The 25,077-nt window shown below is 49.8% G+C and overlaps 1 protein-coding gene across 1 annotated transcript; it reads right to left on the bottom strand.

Moving 5' to 3' along the window:
• Window positions 1–16,445: 16,445 nt before the first annotated feature.
• On the bottom strand, window positions 16,446–18,412 carry RNF26 (ring finger protein 26). Its single transcript, XM_038754200.1, has one exon. The coding sequence runs from the start codon at window positions 17,907–17,909 to the stop codon at window positions 16,650–16,652; it is 1,260 nt and encodes a 419-aa protein (XP_038610128.1). The 5' UTR covers window positions 17,910–18,412; the 3' UTR covers window positions 16,446–16,649.
• Window positions 18,413–25,077: the final 6,665 nt, after the last annotated feature.

Here is a 25,077-nt window from a genome sequence, read left to right as displayed (position 1 = left end):
GGGGAGCGAGTTCGGGGGTCATCCTGGGGAAGGGGGCACCGACCGTCCGGATTGGGGCGGGAAGGGCGGGAAGGGCCGCAGGGGCGGGGGGTGGTCAAATGCTTCCCGCAGCCAAGTTCCCTTGCCTGAGTTGAAGTAGCCAGGTTGGGGGCGGCGGGATTCGAACCCTCGCCCCCGGCGGGATCCCCGGGACCTCCGAGGCAGCAGTTCGTCCTTGTAGATTCCTCAATAAAGTCGTCATCCTGTCCCCGCGGCTTGGCCCGTTTTTTTATTATTAATAATAATCACGGCATTTGTTAGTAATCATCATCATCATCATCATCAATCGTATTTATTGAGCGCTTACTATGTGCAGCGCACTGTACTAAGCGCTTGGGAAGTACAAGATGTACAAGTACATGATGGTATTTAAGCGCTCACTGTGTGCCAAGCACCGCTCTAAGCGCTGGGATAGATCCAAGGTCATCATCCCGGCTCCAACACGTGTCTGTTGCGTGACCTTGGGAAAGTCACTTAACTTCTCTGAGCCTCAGTTACCTCATCTGTAAAATGAGGATTAAGACTGTGAGCCCCATGAGGGACAACTTAATCACCTTGTATCCCCCCCCCCAGCGCTTAGAACAGTGCTTTGCACATAGTAAGCGCTTAACAAATGCCATCCTCATCATCATCAGACTGTCCCACGTGGGGCTCACGGTCTCAATCCCCCTTTTACTGACGAGGTCACTGAGGCGCAGAGGAGGGAAGTGATTGGCCGGGATCGAAGAGCTGGAATTAGAACCCATGACCTTCTGACCACCAGGCCCGGGCTCTATCTGCTTTGCCATAAGAGAAGCAGCGTGGCTCAGTGGAAAGAGCACGGGCTTTGGAGTCAGAGGTCGTGGGTTCGAATCCCGACTCCACCACATGTCCGCTGTGTGATCTTGGGCAAGTCAACTTCTCTGGGCCTCAGTTACCTCATCTGGAAAATGGGGATTAAGACTGTGAGCCCCACGTGGGACAACCTGAATCCTCCTCAGCGCTTAGAACAGTGCTTTGCCCTTAGTGAGCACTTAACAAATGCCAATTATTATTATTATTATTATTATTATAAAAACTGTGGTATGTGTTAAGCTCTCGCTACGTGCCAGGCACCGTACTGAGCGCAGGGGTGGATACAAGCAAATGGGGTTGGACGCGGTCCCTGTCCCACATGGGGCTCGCGGTCTCCATCCCCATTTTACAGATGAGGTCACTGAGGCCCAGTGAAGTGACCTCCCCGAGGTCACGCAGCGGACAAGCGGAGGACAGGGATTCTCCCACGGTGACGGGGAGAAGCAGTGGCAGGGTGGCCTAGTGGGAAGACCGCAGGGCTGGGGGTCGGGAGACCTGAGTTCTACTCTCCGTTCAACCACCCGCCTGCTGTTGTTTGGCCTTGGGCGAGGCGATGGGACTCACCTGTAAAATGGGGATCCAACTCGTCTCCCGTGGCGGGGCAGGGTCTGTGTCCGATCTCCTTAAAGTGTAGCGGCTCCAGCGTTTAGCACATAGTACGAGCTTAACAAAGATCACAATCGTTAGGACTCGGGGGGGGGGGGGTGCATTAATAATAATAATCATCATCATCATCATCAATCGTATTTATTGAGCGCTTACTATGTGCAGAGCACTGGACTAAGCGCTTGGGAAGTACAAATTGGCAACATCTAGAGACAGTCCCTACCCAACAGTGGGCTCACAGTCTAAAACGGGGAGACAGAGAACAAAACCAAACATACTAACAAAATAAATAGAATAGATATGTACAAGTAAAATAAATAAATAAATAGAGTAATAGATATGTACAAATGATAATTAATAATATATTAATATTAATGATAATATTAATGATAATAATAATGGCACGATTTTGACACCTGTCTCCATGTTTGGTTTTGTTGTCTGTCTCCCCCTTCTAGGCTGTGAGCCCGCTGGTGGGTAGGGACCGTCTCTAGATGTTGCCGACTTGTACTTCCCAAGCGCTCAGTACAGTGCTCTGCACACAGTAAGCGCTCAATAAATATGATTGAATGAATGAATTAAGCTCTTATTATGTGCAAAGCACTATTATAAGCGCTGGGGAGGTTACAAGGTGATCAGGTTGTCCCACGGGGGGCTCACAGTCTTCATCCCCATTTTACAGATGAGGTAACTGAGGCCCAGAGAAGTTAGAGAAGCAGCGTGGCTCAGCGGAAAGAGCACGGGCTTTGGAGTCAAAGGTCATGGGTTCGAATCCCGACTCCACCAATTGTCAGCTGTGTGACTTTGGGCAAGTCACTTCAGTTCTCTAGGCCTCAGTTACCTCATCTGTAAAATGGGGATGAAGACTGTGAGCCCCCGTGGGACAACCTGATCACCTTGTAAACTCCCTAGTGCTTAGAACAGTGCTTTGCACATAGTAAGCGCTTAATAAATGCCAAATAATGCCAGTGGCAAAGCTGAGATTTGAACCCATGACCTCTGACTCCAAAGCCTGGGCTCTTTCCACTGAGCTACGCTACATCCGCCAAGCTGGCTCTCTTCCTCCCTTCAAAGCCCTACTGAGAGCTCACCTCCTCCAGGAGGCCTTCCCAGACTGAGCCCCCTTTTTCCTCTCCTCCTCCCCATCCCCGCTGCCTGACCTCCTTCCCCTCCCCATGGCACTTGTAGCATGGCTCAGTGGAAAGAGCACGAGCTCTGGAGTCAGAGGTCATGGGTTCAAATGCTGGCTCCGCCAAATGCCAGCTGTGTGACTTTGGGCAAGTCACTTAACTTCTCTGTGCCTCAGTTCCCTCATCTGTAAAATGGAGATGAAGACTGTGAGCCCCCCGTGGGGCAACCTGATCACCTTGTAACCTCCCCAGCACTTAGAACAGTGCCTTGCACATAGTAAGCGCTCAATAAATGCCATTATTATTATTATATTTGTACAGATTTATTACTCTATTTTACTTGTACATACTTACTAGTCTATTTTGTTACTGATGTGCATATAGCTTTAATTCTATTTGGTTTGATTATTTTGACGCCTCTCTAGATGTTTTGTTTTGTTGTCTGTCTCCCCCTTCTAGACTGTGAGCCCGTTGTTGGGTAGGGACCGTCTCTATATGTTGCCGACTTGTACTTCCCAAGCGCTTAGTACAGTGCTCTGCACACAGTAAGTGCTCAATAAATCTGACTGAATATCTATTCTATTTATTTTATTTTCTTAATATGTTTTGTTTTGTTCTCTGTCTCCCCCTTCTAGACTGTGAGCCCACTGTTGGGTAGGGACCATCTCTATGTGTTGCCGACTTGTACTTCCCAAGCGCTTAGTACAGTGCTCTGCACACAGTAAGAGCTCCATAAATACGATTGATTGATTGATTGATGAGGCAGTGACCAATTTGTTGTCTGTCTCCCCCTTCTAGACTGCTGGCCCGTTGGTGGGTAGGGGCCGTCTCTAGCCGTTGCCAACTTGTACTTCCCAAGTGCTTAGTCCAGTGCTCTGCAATCAATCAATCAATCAATTGTATTTATTGAGCGCTTACTGTGTGCAAAAAAATCTCCAGTGGCTACTGCCGCTAATCTCCTCACCGTACCTCGCTCTCGCCTGTCCCGCCATCGACCCCCGGCCCACGTCATCTCCCGGGCCTGGAATGCCCCCAATCCCTCTGCCCATCCGCCAAGCTAGCTCTCTTCCTCCCTTCAAGGCCCTACTGAGAGCGCACCTCCTCCAGGAGGCCTTCCCAGTCTGAGCCCCTTCCTTCCTCTCCCCCTCGTCCCCCTCTCCATCCCCCCATCTTACCTCCTGCCCTTCCCCACTGCACCTGCATATATGTATATATGTTTGTACATATTTGTTACTCTATTTATTTATTTATTATTTTACTTGTACATATCTATTCTATTTATTTTATTTTGTTAGTATGTTTGGTTCTGTTCTCTGTCTCCCCCTTTTAGACTGTGAGCCCACTCTTGGGTAGGGACTGTCTCTATATGTTGCCAACTTGTACTTCCCAAGCGCTTAGTACAGTGCTCTGCACACAGTAAGCGCTTCATAAATATGATTGATTGATTAATTGATGAGGCAGTGACCAATTTGTTGTCTGTCTCCCCCTTCTAGACTGCGGGCCCGTTGGTGGGTAGGGGCCGTCTCTAGCCGTTGCCGACTTGGACTTCCCAAGCGCTTAGTCCAGTGCTCTTCAATCAATCAATCAATCGTATTTATTGAGTGCTTACTGTGTGCAGAGCACTGTACTAAGCGCTTGGGAAGTACAAGTTGGCAACATCTAGAGACAGTCCCTACCCAACAGTGGGCTCACAGTCTAAAAGGGGGAGACAGAGAACAAAACCAAACATACTAACAAAATAAAATAAATAGAATAGATATGTACAACTAAAATAAATAAATAGAGTAATAAATATGTACAAACAAATATACACATATACAGGTCTCCGCCTTTTAGACTGTGAGCCCACTGTTGGGTAGGGACTGTCTCTAGATGTTGCCAATTTGTACTTCCCAAGCGCTTCGTACAGTGCTCTGCACATAGTAAGCGCTCAATAAATACGATTGATGATGATGATGACACAGTAAGCGCTCAATCAATACGATTGAATGAAGGGTGAATGAATGATTCCCTGGCACCGAAGTCAGGAGAGCTGGTTCCCTCCGGCCGCGGTTAACCGGGAGCGGGAGCGTGGTCGCCAACCGGCCGCTAGGGGGCCCCCGCGCGCCGCCACGGGCCGGGCTCCGGATACGGCTGCGGTGAAGCCGGGCGGCCGCCAGGGGGCGGGCTCCCAGTCATTCATTCAGTCGTCGTCATTCATTCAGTCGTCGTCATTCATTCATTCATTCAATCGTATTTATTGAGCGCTTACTGTGTGCAGAGCACTGGACTAAGCGCTTGGGAAGTACAAGTTGGCAACATATAGAGACGGTCCCTACCCAACAGTGGGCTCACTGTCTAGAAGGGGGAGACAGACAACAAAACAAAACATATTAACCAAATAAAATAGATTAAATATGTACAAATAAAATATAGAGTAATAAATCCGTACAAACATATATACATATGTACAGGTGCTGTGGGGAGGGGAAGGAGGTAAGGCGGGGGGAATAGTCATTCATTCATTCATTCATTCAATCGTATTTATTGAGCGCTTACTGTGTGCAGAACACTGGACTAAGCGCTTGGGAAGGAGGTAAGGCGGGGGAATAGTCATTCATTCATTCATTCATTCAATCGTATTTATTGAGCGCTTACTGTGTGCAGAACACTGGACTAAGCGCTAGAAGTTGGCAACGTCTAGAGACGGTCCCTACCCAACAGAGGGCTCACAGTCTAGAAGGGGGAGACAGACAACAAAACAAAACATATTAACCAAATAAAATAAATAGATTAAATATGTACAAATAAAATATAGAGTAATAAATCCGTACAAACATATATACATATGTACAGGTGCTGTGGGGAGGGGAAGGAGGTAAGGCGTGGGGAATAGTCATTCATTCATTCATTCATTCAATCGTATTTATTGAGCGCTTACTGTGTGCAGAACACTGGACTAAGCGCTTGGGAAGGAGGTAAGGCGGGGGAATATTCATTCATTCATTCATTCATTCAATCGTATTTATTGAGCCCTTACTGTGTGCAGAACACTGGACTAAGCGCTAGAAGTTGGCAACGTCTAGAGACGGTCCCTACCCAACAGAGGGCTCACAGTCTAGAAGGGGGAGACAGACAACAAAACAAAACATATTAACCAAATAAAATAAATAGATTAAATATGTACAAATAAAATATAGAGTAATAAATCCGTACAAACATATATACATATGTACAGGTGCTGTGGGGAGGGGAAGGAGGTAAGGCGGGGGGAATAGTCATTCATTCATTCATTCATTCAATCGTATTTATTGAGCGCTTACTGTGTGCAGAACACTGGACTAAGCGCTTGGGAAGGAGGTAAGGCGGGGGAATAGTCATTCATTCATTCATTCATTCAATCGTATTTATTGAGCGCTTACTGTGTGCAGAACACTGGACTAAGCGCTAGAAGTTGGCAACGTCTAGAGACGGTCCCTACCCAACAGAGGGCTCACAGTCTAGAAGGGGGAGACAGACAACAAAACAAAACATATTAACCAAATAAAATAAATAGATTAAATATGTACAAATAAAATATAGAGTAATAAATCCGTACAAACATATATACATATGTACAGGTGCTGTGGGGAGGGGAAGGAGGTAAGGCGGGGGGAATAGTCATTCATTCATTCATTCATTCAATCGTATTTATTGAGCGCTTACTGTGTGCAGAACACTGGACTAAGCGCTTGGGAAGGAGGTAAGGCGGGGGAATAGTCATTCATTCATTCATTCATTCAATCGTATTTATTGAGCGCTTACTGTGTGCAGAACACTGGACTAAGCGCTAGAAGTTGGCAACGTCTAGAGACGGTCCCTACCCAACAGAGGGCTCACAGTCTAGAAGGGGGAGACAGACAACAAAACAAAACATATTAACCAAATAAAATAAATAGATTAAATATGTACAAATAAAATATAGAGTAATAAATCCGTACAAACATATATACATATGTACAGGTGCTGTGGGGAGGGGAAGGAGGTAAGGCGGGGGGAATAGTCATTCATTCATTCATTCATTCAATCGTATTTACTGAGCGCTTACTGTGTGCAGAACACTGGACTAAGCGCTTGGGAAGGAGGTAAGGTGGGGGAATAGTCATTCATTCATTCATTCATTCAATCGTATTTATTGAGCGCTTACTGTGTGCAGAACACTGGACTAAGCGCTAGAAGTTGGCAACATCTAGAGACGGTCCCTACCCAACGGAGGGCTCACAGTCTCGAAGGGGGAGACAGACAACAAAACAAAACATATTAAAAAAATAAAATAAATAGAATAGTAAATATGTACAAGTAAAATAAATAGAGTAATAAATCCGTACAAACATATATACATATGTACAGGTGCTGTGGGGAGGGGAAGGAGGTAAGGCGGGGGAATAGTCATTCATTCATTCATTCATTCAATCGCATTTATTGAGCGCTTGCTGTGTGCAGAGCACTATACTAAGCGCTTGGGAAGTCCAACTTGGCAACATCTAGAGACGATCCCTACCCAACAAGTGGCTCACAGTCTAGACTGTGACTGCCCCGCCTCATTGGTTCATTCCTTCATTCCTTCATAGAGAAGCAGCATGGCTCAGTGGAAAGAGCCCGGGCTTTGCAGTCAGAGGTCATGGGTTCAAATCCAGGCTCTGCCAGTTGTCAGCTGTGTGACTTTGGGCAAGTCACTTAACTTCTCTGGGCCTCAGTTACCTCATCTGTAAAATGGGGGTGAAGACTGTGAGCCCCCCGTGGGACAACCTGATCGCCTTGTAATCTCCCCAGCGCTTAGAACAGTGCTTTGCACATAGTAAGCACTTAATAAATGCCATTATTATTACTATTATTATTATTAAAGAGCCCTGGCTTTGGAGTCATTCATTCATTCATTCATTCAATCATATTTATTGAGCGCTTACTGTGTGCAGAGCACTGGACTAAGCGCTTGGGCAAGTTGGCAACATCTAGAGACGGTCCCTACCCAACAGTGGGCTCACAGTCTAGAAGGGGGAGACAGAGAACAAAGCAAAACATTTTAACAAAATAAAATAAATAGATTAAATGTGTACAAACAAAAGAGTAATAAATACAGACAAACATATATACATATATATAGGTGCTGTGGGGAGGGGAAGGAGGTAAGGCGGGGGAATAGTCATTCATTCATTCATTCAATCGTATTTATTGAGCACTTACTGTGTGCAGAGCACTGGACTAAGCGCTTGGGAAGTCCAAGTTGGCAACATATAGAGACGGTCCCTACCCAACAACTGGCTCACAGTCTAGACTGTGACTGCCCCCCTCTTTGGTTCATTCATTCATTCACAGAGAAGCAGCATGGCTCAGTGGAAAGAGCCCGGGCTTTGGAGTCATTCCTTCATTCAATCGTATTTATTGAGCGCTTACTGTGTGCAGAGCACTGGACTAAGCGCTTGGGAAGTCCAAGTTGGCAACATAGAGAGACGGTCCCTACCCAACAGCGGGCTCACAGTCTAGAAGGGAGAGACAGACAACAAAATAAAACATATTAACAAAATAAAATAAATAGATTAAATATGTACAAATGAAGTAAATAGAGTAATAAATCCGTACAAACATATATACATATGTACAGGTGCTGCGGGGAGGGGAAGGAGGTAAGGCGGGGGAATAGTCATTCATTCATTCATTCAATCTTATTTATTGAGCGCTTACTGTGTGCAGAGCACTGGACTACGCGCCAGGGAAGTCCAAGTTGGCAACATCTAGAGACGGTCCCTACCCAACAACTGGCTCACAGTCTAGACTGTGACTGCCCCCATCATTGGTTCATTCATTCATTCCTTCATTCATTCATAGAGAAGCAGCGTGGCTCAGTGGAAAGAGCCCGGGCTTTGGAGTCATTCATTCATTCATTCAATCGTATTTATTGAGCACTTACTGTGTGCAGAGCACTGGACTAAGTGCTTGGGCAAGTTGGCAACATAGAGAGACAGGCCCTACCCAACAGCGGGCTCACAGTCTAGAAGGGGGAGACAGAGAACAAAACAAAACGTATTAACAAAATAAAATAAATAGAATAAATATGTACAAATAAATAAATAAATAGAGTAATAAATACATACAAACGGGTCACGGGTTCAAATCCCAGCTCCGCCAATTGTCAGCTGTGTGACTTTGGGCAAGTCACTTCACTTTTCTGGGCCTCAGTTCCCTCATCTGTAAAATGGGGATTAAGACTGTGAACCCCACGTGGGACAACCTGATCACCTTGTATCCCCCCAGCGCTTAGAACAGTGCTTTGCACACAGTAAGCGCTCAATAAATACGAATGAATGAATGAATGACTTCAAAGCCCGGGCTCTTTCCACTGAGCCACGCTGCTTCTCTATGAATGAATGAATGAATGAACCAATGAGGGGTGCGGTCACAGTCTAGAAGCGCTGAACAAATACCATCATTATTATTCATTCAATCGTATTTATTGAGCGCTTACTGCCCAACTGGAAATAATAATAATGATGATGATGATTGTGGTATTTTGTTAAGTGCTGACTACGTGCCACGCACTGGGGTAGAGGCAAATCAATGAGGTCAGAGCCGATCCCGGGCCTACAGTTCAAGGGGGAGGGAGAACAGGTATTCCATCCCCATTTTAGAGATGAGGAAACCGAGGCAAAGAGGAGCGAAATGGCGTGGGAGGCAGACAACAAAACAAAACATGTAGAGAGGTGTCAAAATCGTCAGACCAAAATCGTCCAAGCCCCACTGAGAGCTCACCTCCTCCAGGAGGCCTTCCCAGACTGAGCCCCCTCCTTCCCCTCCCCACAGCACCTGGACATATGTATATATGTTTGTACAGATTTATTACTCTTTATTTTATTTGTACATATCTATTCTATTTATTTTATTTTGTTAATATGTTTTGTTTTGTTGTCTGTCTCCCCCTTCGAGACCGTGAGCCCGCTGTTGGGTAGGGACCGTCCCTAGATGTTGCCAACTTGGACTTCCCAAGCGCTTAGTCCAGTGCTCTGCACACAGTAAGCGCTCAATAAATACGATTGAATGAAGGAATGAATGAATTAAAACTATATGCACATCATATGCAAGGGCGCTGGACTAAGCCCTTGGGAAGTACAAGTCGGCAACATGTAGAGACGGTCCCTACCCACCAATGGGCTCACAGTCTAGAAGGGGGAGACAGGCAACAAAACAAAACATAATAATAATGATGGCATTTATTAAGCGCTTACTATGTGCAAAGCACTGTTCTAAGCGCTGGGGGAGGTTACAAGGTGATCAGGCTGTCCCACGGGGGCTCACAGTCTTAATCCCCATTTTACAGATGAGGTAACTGAGGCACAAAGAAGTGAAGTGACTTGCCCAAAGTCATTCATTCATTCAATCGCATTTATTGAGCGCTCACTATTATTATTATAATGGCATTTGTTAAGCGCTTACAATGTGCAAAGCACTGTTCTAAGCACTGGGGAGATTACAAGGTGATCAGGTTGTCCCACGGGGGGCTCACAGTCTTCATCCCCATTTTACAGGTGAGGGAACAGAGGCACAGAGAAGTGAAGTGACTTGCCCAAGGTCACACAGCTGACAATAATAATAATAATAACGATGGCATTTGTTAAGCGCTTACTATGTGCAGAGCACTGTTCTAAGCACTGAGGGGGGATACAAAGTGATCAAGTTGTCCCATGTGGGGTTCACAGTCTTAATCCCCATTTTACAGATGGGGTAACTGAGGCTCAGAGAAGTGAAGTGACTTGCCCAAGGTCCCACAGCAGACAAGTGGCGGAGATGGGATTTGAACCCATGACCTCTGACTCCAAAGCCCGGGCTCTTTCCACTGAGCCATGCTGCTTCCCTGTGTGCTTACTGTGTGCAGAGCACTGTACTAAGCGCTTGGGAAGTCCAAGTTGGCAACATATAGAGACGGTCCCTACCCAACAGTGGGCTCACAGTCTAGAAAGTCAGCCAGCTGACAAGTGGAGGAGGCAGGATTCGAACCCCTGTCAATCAATCAATCGTATTTATTGAGCGCTTACTGTGTGCAGAGCACTGTACTAAGCGCTTGGGAAGTACAAGTTGGCAACATATAGAGACGGTCCCTACCCAACACGCTCACAGTCTAGAAAGTCATCATCATCATCAATCGTATTTATTGAGCGCTTACTATGTGCAGAGCACCCAGCTGACAAGTGGCAGAGGCAGGATTCGAACCCCTCACCTCTGACTCCCAAGCCCGGGCTCTTTCCACTGAACCACGCTGCTTCCCTGTAGCGCGTAGACATGCAGACAGGTGTCAAAACCGTCGGAACAAATCGAATTAGAGCTATATTCATTCATTCAATCGTATTTATTGAGCGCTTACTGTGTGCAGAGCACTGTACTAAGCGCTTGGGAAGTCCAAGTTGGCAACATATAGAGACAGTCCCTACCCAACAGTGGGCTCACAGTCTAAAAGGGGGGGGGGGAATATATATATTCAGCCATATTCATTCATTCAATCGTATTTATTGAGCGCTTACTGTGTGCAGAGTGTACATATTTATTACTCTATTTATTTTATTTGTACATATCTATTCTATTTATTTTATTTTGTTAGTATGTTTGGTCTTGTTCTCTGTCTCCCCCTTTTAGACTGTGAGCCCACTGTTGGGTAGGGACTGTCTCTAGATGTTGCCAACTTGTACTTCCCAAGCGCTTAGTACAGTGCTCTGCACATAGTAAGCGCTCAATAAATACGATTGATTGATTGATTGATCAACTGCAGAGCTTGAAAAGTACAAGTCGACAACAGATAGAGACGGTCCCTACCCACCAACGGGCTCACAGGCTAGAAGGGGGAGACGGACGACAAAAAAAAAAAATGGAGACAAATAGAATTATAGCTCTATGCAAGTCATTAACAAAATTAATAGAATAGTAAACATGTACAAGTAAAATAGAGTATTAAATCTGTACAAATATATCTACAGGTGCTGCGGGGAGGGGAAGGAGGTAGGGCAGAGGGGATGGGGAGGAGGAGAGGAAAAAAGGGGGCTCAGTTTGGGAAGGCCGCCTGGCTTCTCCTCCCGGGGCGGGTGGGGGAAACTGAGTCCACCAAAACCATTTCAGAGGCCCGAGGGAAGGGAGGGAGAAATAATAAGGTTCTAAGCAGTGGGATAAATACCGGTTAATCAGGTCGGAAACACTCCCACCCGACACGGGGTTCACAGTTTAAGTGGGAAGAAGCAGCGTACCTCAGTGGAAAGAGCCCGGGCTTCGGAGTTGGAGGTCATGGGTTCAAATCCCGGTTCCGCCGATCGTCAGCTGTGTGACTTTGGTCAAGAATAATAATAATAATAATAATAATAATAATGGCATTTGTTAAGCGCTTACTACGTGCAAGGCACTGTTCTAAGCGCTGGGGGGATACAAGGTGATCAGGTTGTCCCACGTGGGGCTCACGGTCGTCATCCCCATTTTACAGATGAGGGAACTGAGGCTCCGAGAAGTTAAGTGACTTGCCCAAGGTCACACAGCAGGCCCGTTGGCGGAGTCGGGATTCAAACCCATGACCTCTGACTCCAAAGCCCGGGCTCTTTCCACTGAGCCACGCTGCTTCTCTGTGTCTGTTATATCGTACTCTCCCAAGTGCTTAGTACAGTCAAGTCACTTAATAATAATAATAATAGTGGCATTTATTAAGCACTTACTATCATCATAATCAATCGTATTTATTGAGCGCTTACCGGGTGCAGAGCACTGTACTAAGCGCTTGGGAAGTCCAAGTTGGCAACATATAGAGAGCCAGTCCCTACCCAATAGTGGGCTCACAGTCTAAAAGGGGGAGACAGAGAACAAAACCAAACATACTAACAAAATCAAATAAATAGAATAGATATGGACAAGTAAAATAAATAAATAAATAGAGTAATTTACTATGCGCAAAGCACTGTTCTAAGCGCTGGGAAGGTTACAACGTGATCAGGTTGTCCCACGGGGGGCTCACAGTCTTAATCCCCATTTTACAGATGAGGTAACTGAGGCCCAGAGAAGTGAAGTGACTTGCCCCAAGTCACACAGCTGACAGTTCGCGGAGCCAGGATTTGAACCCGTGACCTCTGACTCCAAAGCCCATGTTCATTTCCGCTGAGCCACGCTGCTTCTGTGTGCCTCAGTGACCTCATCTGTAAAATGGGGATGAAGACTGTGAGCCCCCCATGGAACAACCTGATCACCTTGTCACCTCCCCAGCGCTTAGAACAGTGCTTTGCACATAGTAAGCGCTTTATAAATGCTATCGTTATTATTGTTATTATTACCTCAGTGGAAAGAGCCCGGGCTTTGGAGTTGGAGGTCATGGGTTCTAATCCCAGCTCCGCCAATTGCCAGCTGTGTGACTTTGGGCGAGTCACTTCACTTCTCTGGGCCTCAAGTTACCTCACCTGTAAAATGGGGATTAAGACTGTGAGCGCCCCCCCCCCCCCCCCCCCCCCCCCCCGGGACAACCTGATCACCTAGTAACCTCCCCAGCGCTTAGAACAGTGCTTTGCACATAGTAAGCGCTTTATAAATGTCAACATTATTATTGTTATTATTACCTCAGTGGAAAGAGCCCGGGCTTTGGAGTCAGAGGTCATGGGTTCAAATCCCAGCTAGGCCAATTGTCAGCTGTGTGACTTTGGGCGAGTCACTTCACTTCTCTGGGCCTCAAGTTACCTCACCTGTAAAATGGGGATTAAGACTGTGAGCCCCATGTGGGACAACCTGATCACCTTCCCAGTGCTTAGAACAGTGCTTTGCACAGAGTAAGCACTTTATAAATGCCATCATTCTTATTGTTATTATTACCTCAGTGGAAAGAGCCCGGGCTTTGGAGTCGGAGGTCATGGGTTCAAATCCCAGCTAGGCCAACTGTCAGCTGTGCGACTTTGGGCAAGCCACTTCACTTCTCTGGGCCTCAAGTTACCTCACCTGTAAAATGGGGATTAAGACTGTGAGTCCCATGTGGGACAACCTGATCACCTTGTCACCTCCCCAGTGCTTAGAACAGTGCTTTGCACAGAGTAAGCGCTTTATAAATGCCATCATTCTTATTGTTATTATTACCTCAGTGGAAAGAGCCCGGGCTTTGGAGTTGGAGGTCATGGGTTCAAATCCCGCCTAAGCCAATTGTCAGCTGTGCGCCTTTGGGCAAATCACTTCACTTCTCTGGGCCTCAAGTTACCTCACCTGTAAAATGGGGATTAAGACTGTGAACCCCACCGTGGGACAACCTGATCACCTTGTCACCTCCCCAGCGCTTAGAACAGTGCTTTGCACATAGTAAGCGCTTAATAAATGCTATTAAAAAAAAAAGGAGGAGGAACAGGATTTCCTTTTACTTCCAACAGATCACAGCCCTCCCCGTATTCAAAATCCCATTTCCTCCAGAAAGCCTTCCCGGGCTAATCTCTCATCTCTCATGAATCAATCGATCAATTGATTAATCTCGCCCCCCAGCAGTTATATGCATGTCTCCAAACCAAACCAATAAATCATATTTGAGTGCTTTCTCTGTGCAGAGCATTGTGCTAAGTATTGGAGAGTAAACTAGGGTTAGTAGTCATGCTTTCTGCCATCAAGGAATTTACAACCAACTCCGTAACCAACTCCAAGAGGCCTTCCCAAACTAAACCCCACTTTTCCTCATCTTCCACTCCCTTCTGTATTCATTCAATAATAATAATAATAATAATGATGGCATTTATTAAGCGCTTACTATGTGCAAAGCACTGTTCTAAGCGCTGGGGAGGATACAAAGTGATTAGGTTATCCCACGTGGGGCTCACAGACTTAATCCCCATTTCACAGATGAGGGAACTGAGGCACAGAGAAGTCAAGTAACTTGCCCAAAGTCGCACAGCTGACAAGTGGCAGAGCCTGGATTTGAACCCATGACCTCTGACTCCAAAGCCCGGGCTCTTTCCACTGAGCCACGCTGCTTCAATAGTATTTATTGGGCGCTTATTGTGTGCAGAGCACTGTACTCACCACCCCTAATGCCCACAGCCCCACAGCACTTATGTTAATAGCGTGGCTCAGTGGAAAGAGCCCGGGCTTTGGAGTCAGAGGTCGCAGGTTCAAATCCCGGCTCTGCCAATTGTCAGCTGTGTGACTTTGGGCAAGTCACTTCACTTCTCTGGGCCTCAGTAACCTCATCTGTAGAATGGGGATGAAGACCATGAGCCCCCCGTGGGACAACCTGATCACCTTGTAACCTCCCCAGCGCTTAGAACAGTGCTTGGCACATAGTAAGTGCTTAATAAATGCCATTAGTATTATCTGTAATTTTATTTATTTGTTTTGATATCAGAGAAGCAGCGTGGCTCAGTGGAAAAGAGCATGGGCTTTGGAGTCAGAAGTCATGGGTTCAAACCCCGGGCCTCAGTTACTTCATCTGTAAAATGGGGATGAAGACTGTGAGCCCCCGTGGGACAACCTGATAATAATAATAATAATAATGGCATTTATTAAGCACTTACTATGTGCAAAGCACTGTTCTAAGCGCTGGGGAGGTTACAAGGTGATCAGGTTGTCATCATCATCAATCGTATTTATTAAGCGCTTACTGTGTGCAGAGCACTGTACTAAGCGCTTGGGAAGTACAAATTGGCAACATATAGAGACAGTCCCTGCCCAACAGTGGGCTCACAGTCTAAAAGGTTGTCCCTCAGAGGGCTCACAGTCTTCATCCCCATTTTACAGATGAGGTCACTGAGGCACAGAGAAGTGAAGTGACTTGCCCAAAGTCACACAGTTGACAATTGGCAGAGCCGGGATTTGAACCCCTGACCTCTGCCTCCAAAGCCCGGGCCCTTTTCCACTGAGCCACGCTGACCACCTTGTAACTTCCCCAGCGCTTAGAACAGTGCTTTGCACATAGTAAGAGCTTAATAAATGCCATCATTATTATGATTATTATCTGTATCCGCCCCACCTAGACTGTGAGCTCATTGTGGGCAGGAAATATAACTGTTTATTGTATTTCCCAAGCGCTTAGAACAGTGCTCCGCACACAGTAAGCATTTAATAAATACGACTGAATGAATGAATGAATGAATGAGGGACATTCCAGGGCCCAGCGGAGCTCTGCTTCCAGCTTAGGGAGTTTATCTTCCTCCAGAAATATTTATCCCAGGATTAAACGGAGAGACTGCAGGGAGCCAGGGCTCCCTCCCCCAGCCGGCAGCCTCACCTCCCTCTCTTGCACCTCTCGGGGAGAGGGTGGGGGAGACGAGGAGGGCAGGACCCCCCACGCTAGGCCCAGGGGACCCATTCGGGATGGGCCGGAGTCTGCGGTCCGGCTGTGGCTTGCCCATCCTCCCATGTGCCCCCTCCCCATCCCTGCCACGGGCTCAGACACAGTCGGGGTGACTTAAGAACTTTATTTGAGAAACAGCCCCCACCCCGTGCCCACCCCCTCAAGAGTGGGAATGGCTCACTGTAAAAGGCTTTGGCGGGTCCCCCAGGCACCGGCCGGAGGGGGCTGTGACGGTGAGAGCTGGGAGGAGCGGCCTTGAGCCCCAAGGTCCGGAAAGCAGGTCCAGGGCTTGGGTGATAAGGAAGGTCGAAGGTCAGGCAGAAAGAGCTGTCTTGGTCCGGCCGGGAGCGGTGGGCGGAAAGGGGGCAAGGAGGGGAGAGGGAGACGGGTCCGGGTTGGTGGGCAGGGGCAAGTCGGGGCCGGTCCTGTCAGCGGGCACCGTGAGGGAGGTCGTGCAAGGGGGATGAAAAGCGGCCCTCACCAGCCCTGCATGGTTCCCCACCCCCTGAGCGGCCCGGTCTTCGCCCCCCCACCCCCGGTCACCCCCCAGCTGCGGTCTCTATCGCCGTCCCGGGGGGCCCCCCGCCCGCAGACCCAGGCCCAGGCGGCATCTGGCCGGCGCCAGCCCGAAGCCCGCCTTATCTGGGCAGCGGAATCCCTGCCTCTTGGTCCCCGCGGCTTCGCCGGGGAAGCGGTCGCCGGGAATGTGCGTTGCGAGTCCGGAGGGCCCGGCGGGGGGGCCGGCCGGGGCCTCAGAGGTAGACGTTGAGAGTCTGCAGGATGCCCTGGCGGCACAGGGGGCAGTTGCGCTGGTAGACGGGCTGGCCCAGCAGGATCTCGGTGCAGGCCTGGCACAGGCAGAGGTGGCGGCAGGGCAGCAGCAGCACCGTCTTGGTGCGGTCCTGGCAGATGACGCACTTCTTGCGCTCCTCCTGCTCCTTCAGCAGCTTCCAGGGGTCGTGCTCCTCTTCGTTCAAGCGCCCCCGGCCCCCTTCCTCCGGCGGCGGGACCCCGGGCGGGGGGCCGGGGGCCGGCTCGGCGGGGGGTCCCCTCCTGGGGCCTCCCGGCGGGGCCCCCGGGGCCTCCCGCCGGGCCCCGTCCCCGCCGGGCCAGTGGGCCAGCTGGAGGCCGCGGCTGCGGACCCGGTGCCAGGCCTCTGAGCCCAGGAGCAGGCGGCGGAGCCGGGCCACATCCCCCCACAGCCGGGGGCAAGGGGGTAGGGCGCGGACGAGGGCGGCCGCCCGCATCGCCAGGCCCAGGGCGAGGCCCGGGTGCAGGACGGCGAGGGTCAGGGCCAACACGCAGGCCAGCACGGCCAGGTCCGACAGGTTGACCAGGACGAAGGCGGCGAGGAGGCGGGCCGCGGAGGACAGCAGCTCCAGCACCAGCTGGCAGGGGGTCCAGAGCAGGATGGCCGTGGCCACGGCGCTGCTGGACGCGTGCGAGAGGAAGGCCGCCAGGAGGTCCGTGACCCTCCACAGGGGCCCCACGACGGAGTCCCAGAGGGCCAGGGCCAGCGAGAACAGGTTCTGGGTGCCGATGAGGCACACGTTGACCAGGCTGTTGACCACGTAGGCGGCCAGGCTCGTGGCGATGGTGCAGACGTCGCAGGCCTGGCGCAGCAGGGCCTGGCCCGAGCTGAGCACGCCCCAGAGCCCCCGGCAGACCACCTCCCGCCCGCGCAGGCCCACGTGCGACGCCAGGTGCCCCACCACCTTCAGCCCCTCCAGCCCCGAGCCGCAGCAGCCCCGCACCAGGGCCCCCGCAGCCTGCAGGGCCCCCAGGGCCGGGCGGCCCAGGGCCTCGCCCAGGGCGGCCAAGGAGAGCAGCATCCCACGGCCGCACAGCAGCAGCACGGCCAGCAGAGACCCCGGCAGGTTGTAGACGAAGGCGACCAGCCAGACCGCGGCGGTCAGCAGCCACGACACCAGGAAGAAGTTGAGGTCCAGCAGGAAGCTCAGCACGTCCAGGGCCAGGCCCACGCCGTTCACCACCAGGAACACCACGTCCATGGCCGAGGCGGGGGGCGGCCCCGGGGAAGGGCTTTTGTGGGGTGGGGGGCAGCCTCTAATAAGGGTTTGGGGGCCAGACCCCTGGGGTGGGGTTGTGAGGGGGCCCGGAGTGACGGGTAGCCCCTGGGGAGAGCTTGCGCCAGTCGGGGGCAGCCCCTAGAAAGGGCTTGGGGGCCCTGGAGTTGGGGGGCAGACCCCTGGGGTGGGCTTGTGGGGGCCTGGAGTGAGGGGTAGGTCCTGGGGGTGCTGGAGCCGGGGGCAGACCCCGATGTGGGCTTGGGGAGTCCTGGAGAGGAGGACAGACCCCTGGGGTGGGCTTGGGGGGTCCTGGAGAGGAGAGCAGACCCCTGGGGTGGGCTTGGGGGTCCTGGAGAGGAGGGCAGACTTCTGGGGTGAGCTTGAGAGGTCTTGGAGCAGGTGTCAGCCCCCTGGAATGGGCTTGGGGGCCCTGGAGCCAGTGTCAGGCCTCTTGGGTGGGTTTAGGGGGCCTGGGGAGGGTTTGGGAGGCCTGGGGTGGGTGTCAGGTCCCTGGGGTGGGTTTGGGAGGCCTGGGGTGGGTGTCAGCCCCCTGGGGTGGGTTTGGGGGGCTCTGGAGCGGGTGTCAACCCCCTGGGGTGGGTTTGGGGGGGCCTGGGGCTGGTTTCAGCCCCCTGGGGTAGGTTTGGGGGGCCTGGGGTGAGTGTCATCCCCCCGGGGTGGGTTTGGGGGGCCTGGGGCGGGTGTCAGCCCCTTGGGGTGGGTGTGGGGGGCCTGGGGCGGGTGTCAGGCCTTTGGGGTGGGGTTGGGGGGGGCTGGGGCGGATGTCAGGCCCTTGGGGTGGGTTTGGGGGGGCTGGGGAGGGTGTCAGGCCCTTGGGATGGGTTTGGGGGGCTGGGGAGGGTGTCAGGCCCTTGGGATGGGTTTGAGGGGGGTGCTGGGGAGGGTGTCAGGCCCTTGGGGTAGGTTTGGGGGGGGTGGGGAGGGTGTCAGGCCCTTGGGGTGGGTTTGGGGGGGCTGGGGAGGGTGTCAGGCCCTTGGGGTGGGTTTGGGGGTCCTGGTGCGGGGGTTAGGCAGGGAAAGGGGTACCCGGTCCTGGGAAGGCCGGGTCCTGGCGGGGGGGTGGCTGGATGGGGGCGGGGGGGTCCGGGGGGGGTCCAGGGGGGGCCCGGGGGGGGCCCGGGCAGCTCAGGGTCCCCCCGCAGCAGGCCCAGCAGCCCTGGGCGCCGCCATCTTGGCCGGCGAAGGGAAAAGGGGCGGGGCCCGAGGCCCCGGCGCCCAATCCCCGACTCCCAACCCGGGGCCTCCGCGCGCCCATTGGTCCGTTTGAACGGCGCCCGGCCGTGTTTACATTCCCAGCGTGGGGACGGGGCACGCAGGGGGCGCCTCTCTGATTGGGCGGCGCGGGAAGGGGGCGCCTCTCTGATTGGCCCGACGCAGGACGGAGGGACCCCTCTATGATTGGTCCGACACGGAAAGGGATCCCTTCTCTGATTGGTTCTTCATGGGAAGGGGGCGGGGATTAGGGGGAACCCCACCCCCTGCGCGGCCGGGATTGGCGCCTGCCGAGTACCGTATTTAGTAGTACCGTATTTACTGAACGTCTATAATGATAATCATCAATCATGATTGATCAATCATCAATATAATAATAATAACGGCATTTATTAAGCGCTTACTGTGTGCAAAGCACTGTTCTAAGCGCTGGGGAGGTTCCAAGGTGATCAGGTTGTCCCACGGGGGGGGCTCACAGTCTTCATGCCCATTTTACAGATGAGGTCACTGAGGCTCAGAGAAATTAAAAGAGTTGCCCAAGGTCACACAGCAGACACGTGAGGGAGCCGAATTAGAACCCATGACCAGATTAGAACCCATGAGAAGTGAGGTGACTAGACCGTAAGCTCGCTATGGGCAGGATTGTGTCTGTTTATTGCTATATCGTACTCTTCCAAGAGCTTAGTACAGTGCTTTGAACACAGTAAGCGCTCAATAAATACCACTGATCGATCCAGTGAGCACTCAATACAGTGCTGTCTCTTAGTCAATCAATCAATCAATCGTATTTATTGAGCGCTTACTGTGTGCAGAGCACTGGACTTGGGAAGTCCAAGTTGGCAACATCTAGAGACAGTCCCTACCCAACAGTGGGCTCACAGTCTAAAAGGGGGAGACAGAGAACAAAACTAAACATACTAACAAAGTAAAATAAATAGAATAGATATGTACAAGTAAAATAAATAAATAAATAGAGTAATAAATATGTACAAACATATATACATATATACAGGTCGAGGAGACTGGGAAGCTGGAGAAGCATCCAGTCCTATCCTCAGCGCGATTGTTTTGGCTGTGGAACCAGTCGTATTTATTGAGCGCTTACTGTGTGCAGAACACTGTACTAACCACTTGGGAGAGTACAATAGAACAAGAAACAGACACATTCCCTGCCCACAACGAGTTTATAGTCAGGGAACGTGTCTGTTAAAAATATGAGGCATGAGATTACAGCAGACCCATGTAACATTCATTCGTTCATTCAATTGTATTTATTGAGCCTTATTGTGTGCAGAGCACTGTACTAAGCGCTTGGGAAGTACAAGTCGGCAACATATAGAGACAATCCCTACCCATCAACAGGCTCACAGACACATTCCCTGACTCTAAGCACGTTGTGGGCAGGGAATGTGTCTGTTTCCTGTTCTATTGTACTCTTCCAAGCGCTTAGTTCAGTGTTTTGCACACGGTAGTTGTTCTATAAATAATAATAATAATAATAATAATAATAATAATGGCATTTATTAAGCGCTTACTATGTGCAAAGCACTGTTCTAAGCACTGGGGAGGTTACAAGGTGATCAGGTTGGCCCACGGGGGGGCTCACAGTCATCATCCCCATTTGGCAGATGAGGGAAATGAGGCCCAGAGAATAATAATAATAATGTTGATATTTGTTAAGCACTTACTATGTGCAAAGCACTGTTCTAAGCACTGGGGAGGTTACGAGGTGATCAGGTTGTCCCACGGGGGCTCACAGTCTTCATCCCCATTTTACAGATGAGGGAACTGAGGCCCAGGGAATAATAATAATAATAATGGCACCCGTTAAGGGCCTACTATGTGCAAAGCACCGTTCTAAGCACTGGGGAGGTTACAATAAAAATAATGGCATTTATTAAGCGCTTACTCTGTGCAAAGCACCGTTCCAAGCGCTATATGATTGAATGAACAAATCAATCAATCAATCTTATTTACTGAGCGCTTACTGTGTGCAGAGCACTGTACTAAGCGCTTGGGAAGTACAAGTCGGCAACATATAGAGACGGTCCCTACCCAACAGTGGGCTGAAATAAAAGAAATGAATGCCCACAACAAGCTTACAGTCTTGGAGGGGAGAACAAGCAAAGGCTCAGCCTAGAGCCAGAGAAGCAGCATGGACTAGTGGAAAGACGATTTCCATGATATCGGGGGATGATGATAAATACGATTGATTACCTTCCTGTGCCTAGTAGAGTGGTCGGCAATTAGTACGCACTTAATAAATGGTCTTATTCATTCAATCGTATTTATTGAGCGCTTACTGTGTGCGGAGCACTGTACTAAGCACTTGGGAAGTCCAAGTCGGCAACATATAGAGACGGTCCCTACCCAACAGCGGGCTCACGGCCTAGAAGGGGGAGACAGGCAGCAAAACAGAACATATTAACAAAATAAAATAAATAGAATAAATATGTACAAATAAAATAAATAGAGTAATAAATCCGTTCAAACATATGTACATCTATACAGGTGCAGTGGGGAGGGGAAGGAGGTAAGGCAGGGGGATAGGGAGGGGGAAGAAGGGGAGAGGAAGGAGGGGGCTCAGTCTGGGAAGGCCTCCTGGAGGAGGTGAGCTAAATGATATGTCTTGGTTTTGTCTCCCCCTTTTAGACTGTGAGCCCACTGTTGGGTAGGGACTGTCTCTATATGTTGCCAATTTGTACTTCCCAAGCGCTTAGTACAGTGCTCTGCACACAGTACCGCTCCATAAATACGATTGATGATGATGATGATGTCTGGGTCATGGCCTAGTGGTTAGAGCCCGGGTTCGGGAGCCTGAAGGATCTGGGTTCCGATCCCGGCTCCACCACTTTCATTCATTCATTCAATGGTATTTATTGAGCGCTTACTGTGTGCAGAGCACTGGACTAAGCGCTAAGGTCTTATCTTATGCCTTCGAGTTGTTTCTGACCCACAGTGACGCCATGGAGGCATCTCTCCCAGAACGCCCCACCTCCATCTGCAATGGTAGTGGATCCACAGAGTTTTCTTGGTAAAAATACAGAAGTGGTTTACCACTGCATCCTTCCACACGGTAAACTTGAGTCTGTGCCCTCGACTCTCTCCCAAGCCGCTGCTGCCCAGCACAGGTGAGCTGTGATGTGTAACAATCAATCAATCAATCGTATTTATTGAGCGCTTACTGTGTGCAGAGCACTGTACTAAGCGCTTGGGAAGTACAAGTTGGCAACATATAGAGACAGTCCCTACCCAACAGTGGGCTCACAGTCTAAAAGAGCACAAACACACACACACACACACACACACACACACCCCACACTCACACAGACACAGCCACCCCTCGGACAAACCCACAATCACACACAGTCACAGCTCCCTTCGGATACACACAGGTATATATGTTTGCATGGATTTATTACTCTATTTATTTATTTTACTTGTACGTATCTATTCATTTTATTTTGTTAATATGTTTTGTTTTGTTGTCTGTCTCCCCCTTCTAGACTGTGAGCTCGCTGTTGGGTAGGGGCCGTCTCTATATGTTGCCAACTTGGACTTCCCAAGAGCTTAGTCCAGTGCTCTGCACACGGTAAGCGCTCAATAAATACGATTGATTGATTGATTGATTCATTCATTCATTCACTCAATCGTATTTATTGAGCGCCTAAGCTGTGTGCAGAGCACTGGACTAAGCACTCGGGAAGGAGTCTTCCACTCGCTAGCCACTGCCCGAGCTAGAAATGGAGTGGATATTCATTCAATTGTATTTATTGCACGCTTACTGTGTGCAGAGCACTGTACTGAGTGCTTGGAAACTACAATTCAGCCATCAAGAGAGACAATCCCTGCCCATACCGGGCTTACAGTCTAGAAGGGGGGAGACAGACATCAGAACAAGTAAATAGGCATCGATATAAATAAACAGAATTATAGACGCCCCTGCTTGACTCTCCCTCCCGTAGTCGAGACTGGTAGAGTACTGGTAACTCTCCAGGTGTGACCCTGAGAGGGGACTTAATTCATACCGTAATTATTATTACAAGCAAGGAGGAGGTCTGGACCTTGGGAGACGGCACAATTATCTCCTTCTTAAAATATAGAGCACTGAGAAGACGCCACCGTTTCCAAGATGCATCCACAATCACCATCTTCGAGAGGAAAGGAGAGTGAGCTACTACTACACTCGAAACTACAAGTACTAGAAATTACACTCGATTCTGCCAGAGTGGGTTTTCACTCAATCTTTTGACTATCCGTCAATCAATCCGTGCTATTTATCAAGTGCTTATTGGGCTCAGAGCGCTGTACTAAGCGCTTGTCCAAATACAGTGTAAGAGAAGAGGTAGAGCTGGTGAAGAAGAGGTAAGTTCCCTCCAGGAGCTTACAATCTAGCAGCGTGGCTCAGGGGAAAGAGGACGGGCTTTGGATTCAGAGGTCATGGGTTCAAATCCCGGCTCTGCCAATGGTCAGCTGTGTGACTTTGGGCAAGTCACTTCACTTCTCTGGGCCTCTGTTCCCTCATCTGTAAAATGAGGATTAAGACTGTGAGCCCCCTTTGGGACAACCTGATCCCCTTGTAACCTCCCCAGTGCTTAGAACAGTGCTTTGCACATAGTAAGCGCTTAATAAATGTCATCATTATTATCATTATTATAGTAGGGCAGACTGACTAAGATCAACTACAGGGAGTGGAAGTATCTGGGTATAATCAATTAAGTAATCAATTGGATAGAGTGAGCGCCTACAGTATGCAGAGCACTGTATTAAGAACTTGGGAGACTACAATATAACAGTCGGTAGATGTTCCCTGCACACGAGGAGTTTGCAGTCTAGAGGGGGAGAGAGACATAATAATAATAATAATGGCATTTATTAAGCAGTTATTATGTGCAAAGCACTGTTCTAAGCGCTGGGGAGGTTACAACGTGATCAGGTTGTCCCACGGGGGGCTCACACTCTTAATCCCCCTTTTACAGATGAGGGAACTGAGGCACAGAGAAGTGAAGTGGCTTGCCCAAAGTCACACAGCTGATAACTGGCGGAGCCGGGATTTGAACCCATGACCTCTGACTCCAAAGCCCGTGCTCTTTCCACTGAGCCACGCTGCTTCTCTAATTCAATGAATCGTGGACAGAAGTGGCCTAGTCGATAGAGCACGGGCCCGGGTAGGGACTGTCTCTATATAGGGACTGTCTCTATATGTTGCCAATTTGTACTTCCCAAGCGCTTAGTACAGTGCTCTGCACATAGTAAGCGCTCAATAAATACGATTGATGATAATGATGATATGTTGCCAACTTGTACTTCCCAAGCGCTTAGTCCAGTGCTCTGCACACAGTAAGCGCTCAATAAATACGATTGATGATGATGATGATGGGTTCTAGTCCCGGCTCCAGCACCTGTCTGCTGTGTGACCTTGGGCAAGTCCACTTAACTTCCCTTGGTCTCAGTCACCTCATCTATGAAATGGGGATTAAGACAGTGGAGCCCCACGTTGGACATGGACCGTGTCCCATCTGATTAGCTTGTATCCACCCCTGCACTCAGAACTGTGCCTGGCACGTAGTAATCGCTTAACAAATACCACGGAAAAATGAGTCGAAGGATGTGTACAATAAAACCTAAACAATAATCCTGTCATAATGACAATCAGGGATGTTTAAGGGTGGAAGGAAAGGGCGGAGCCTGGAAATGTCCCTAGGGAAAAAACCAGCAGATTTTAGCAGCAGATTGGATACAAAAGCCAAATGACGGGAAGATTACCAAGGATACTGACTTCAGTCACGGGGAAATCAGAGGGGATGGGAAAGTTAGGAGGAGGAGCGGGTTGAAGAGGGAAGATGAGAAGCTCTGTTATTTTCAAGCTCGGGATTCTGGCTCTAAAACTCTAAATTCCCCACTGGATCTTGGTCTG

Source organism: Tachyglossus aculeatus, chromosome 11 (assembly GCF_015852505.1).
Source record: "Tachyglossus aculeatus isolate mTacAcu1 chromosome 11, mTacAcu1.pri, whole genome shotgun sequence".
Classification (NCBI taxonomy): Eukaryota; Metazoa; Chordata; class Mammalia; order Monotremata; family Tachyglossidae; genus Tachyglossus; species Tachyglossus aculeatus.
This window is presented reverse-complemented; position numbering and strand designations above follow the sequence as displayed.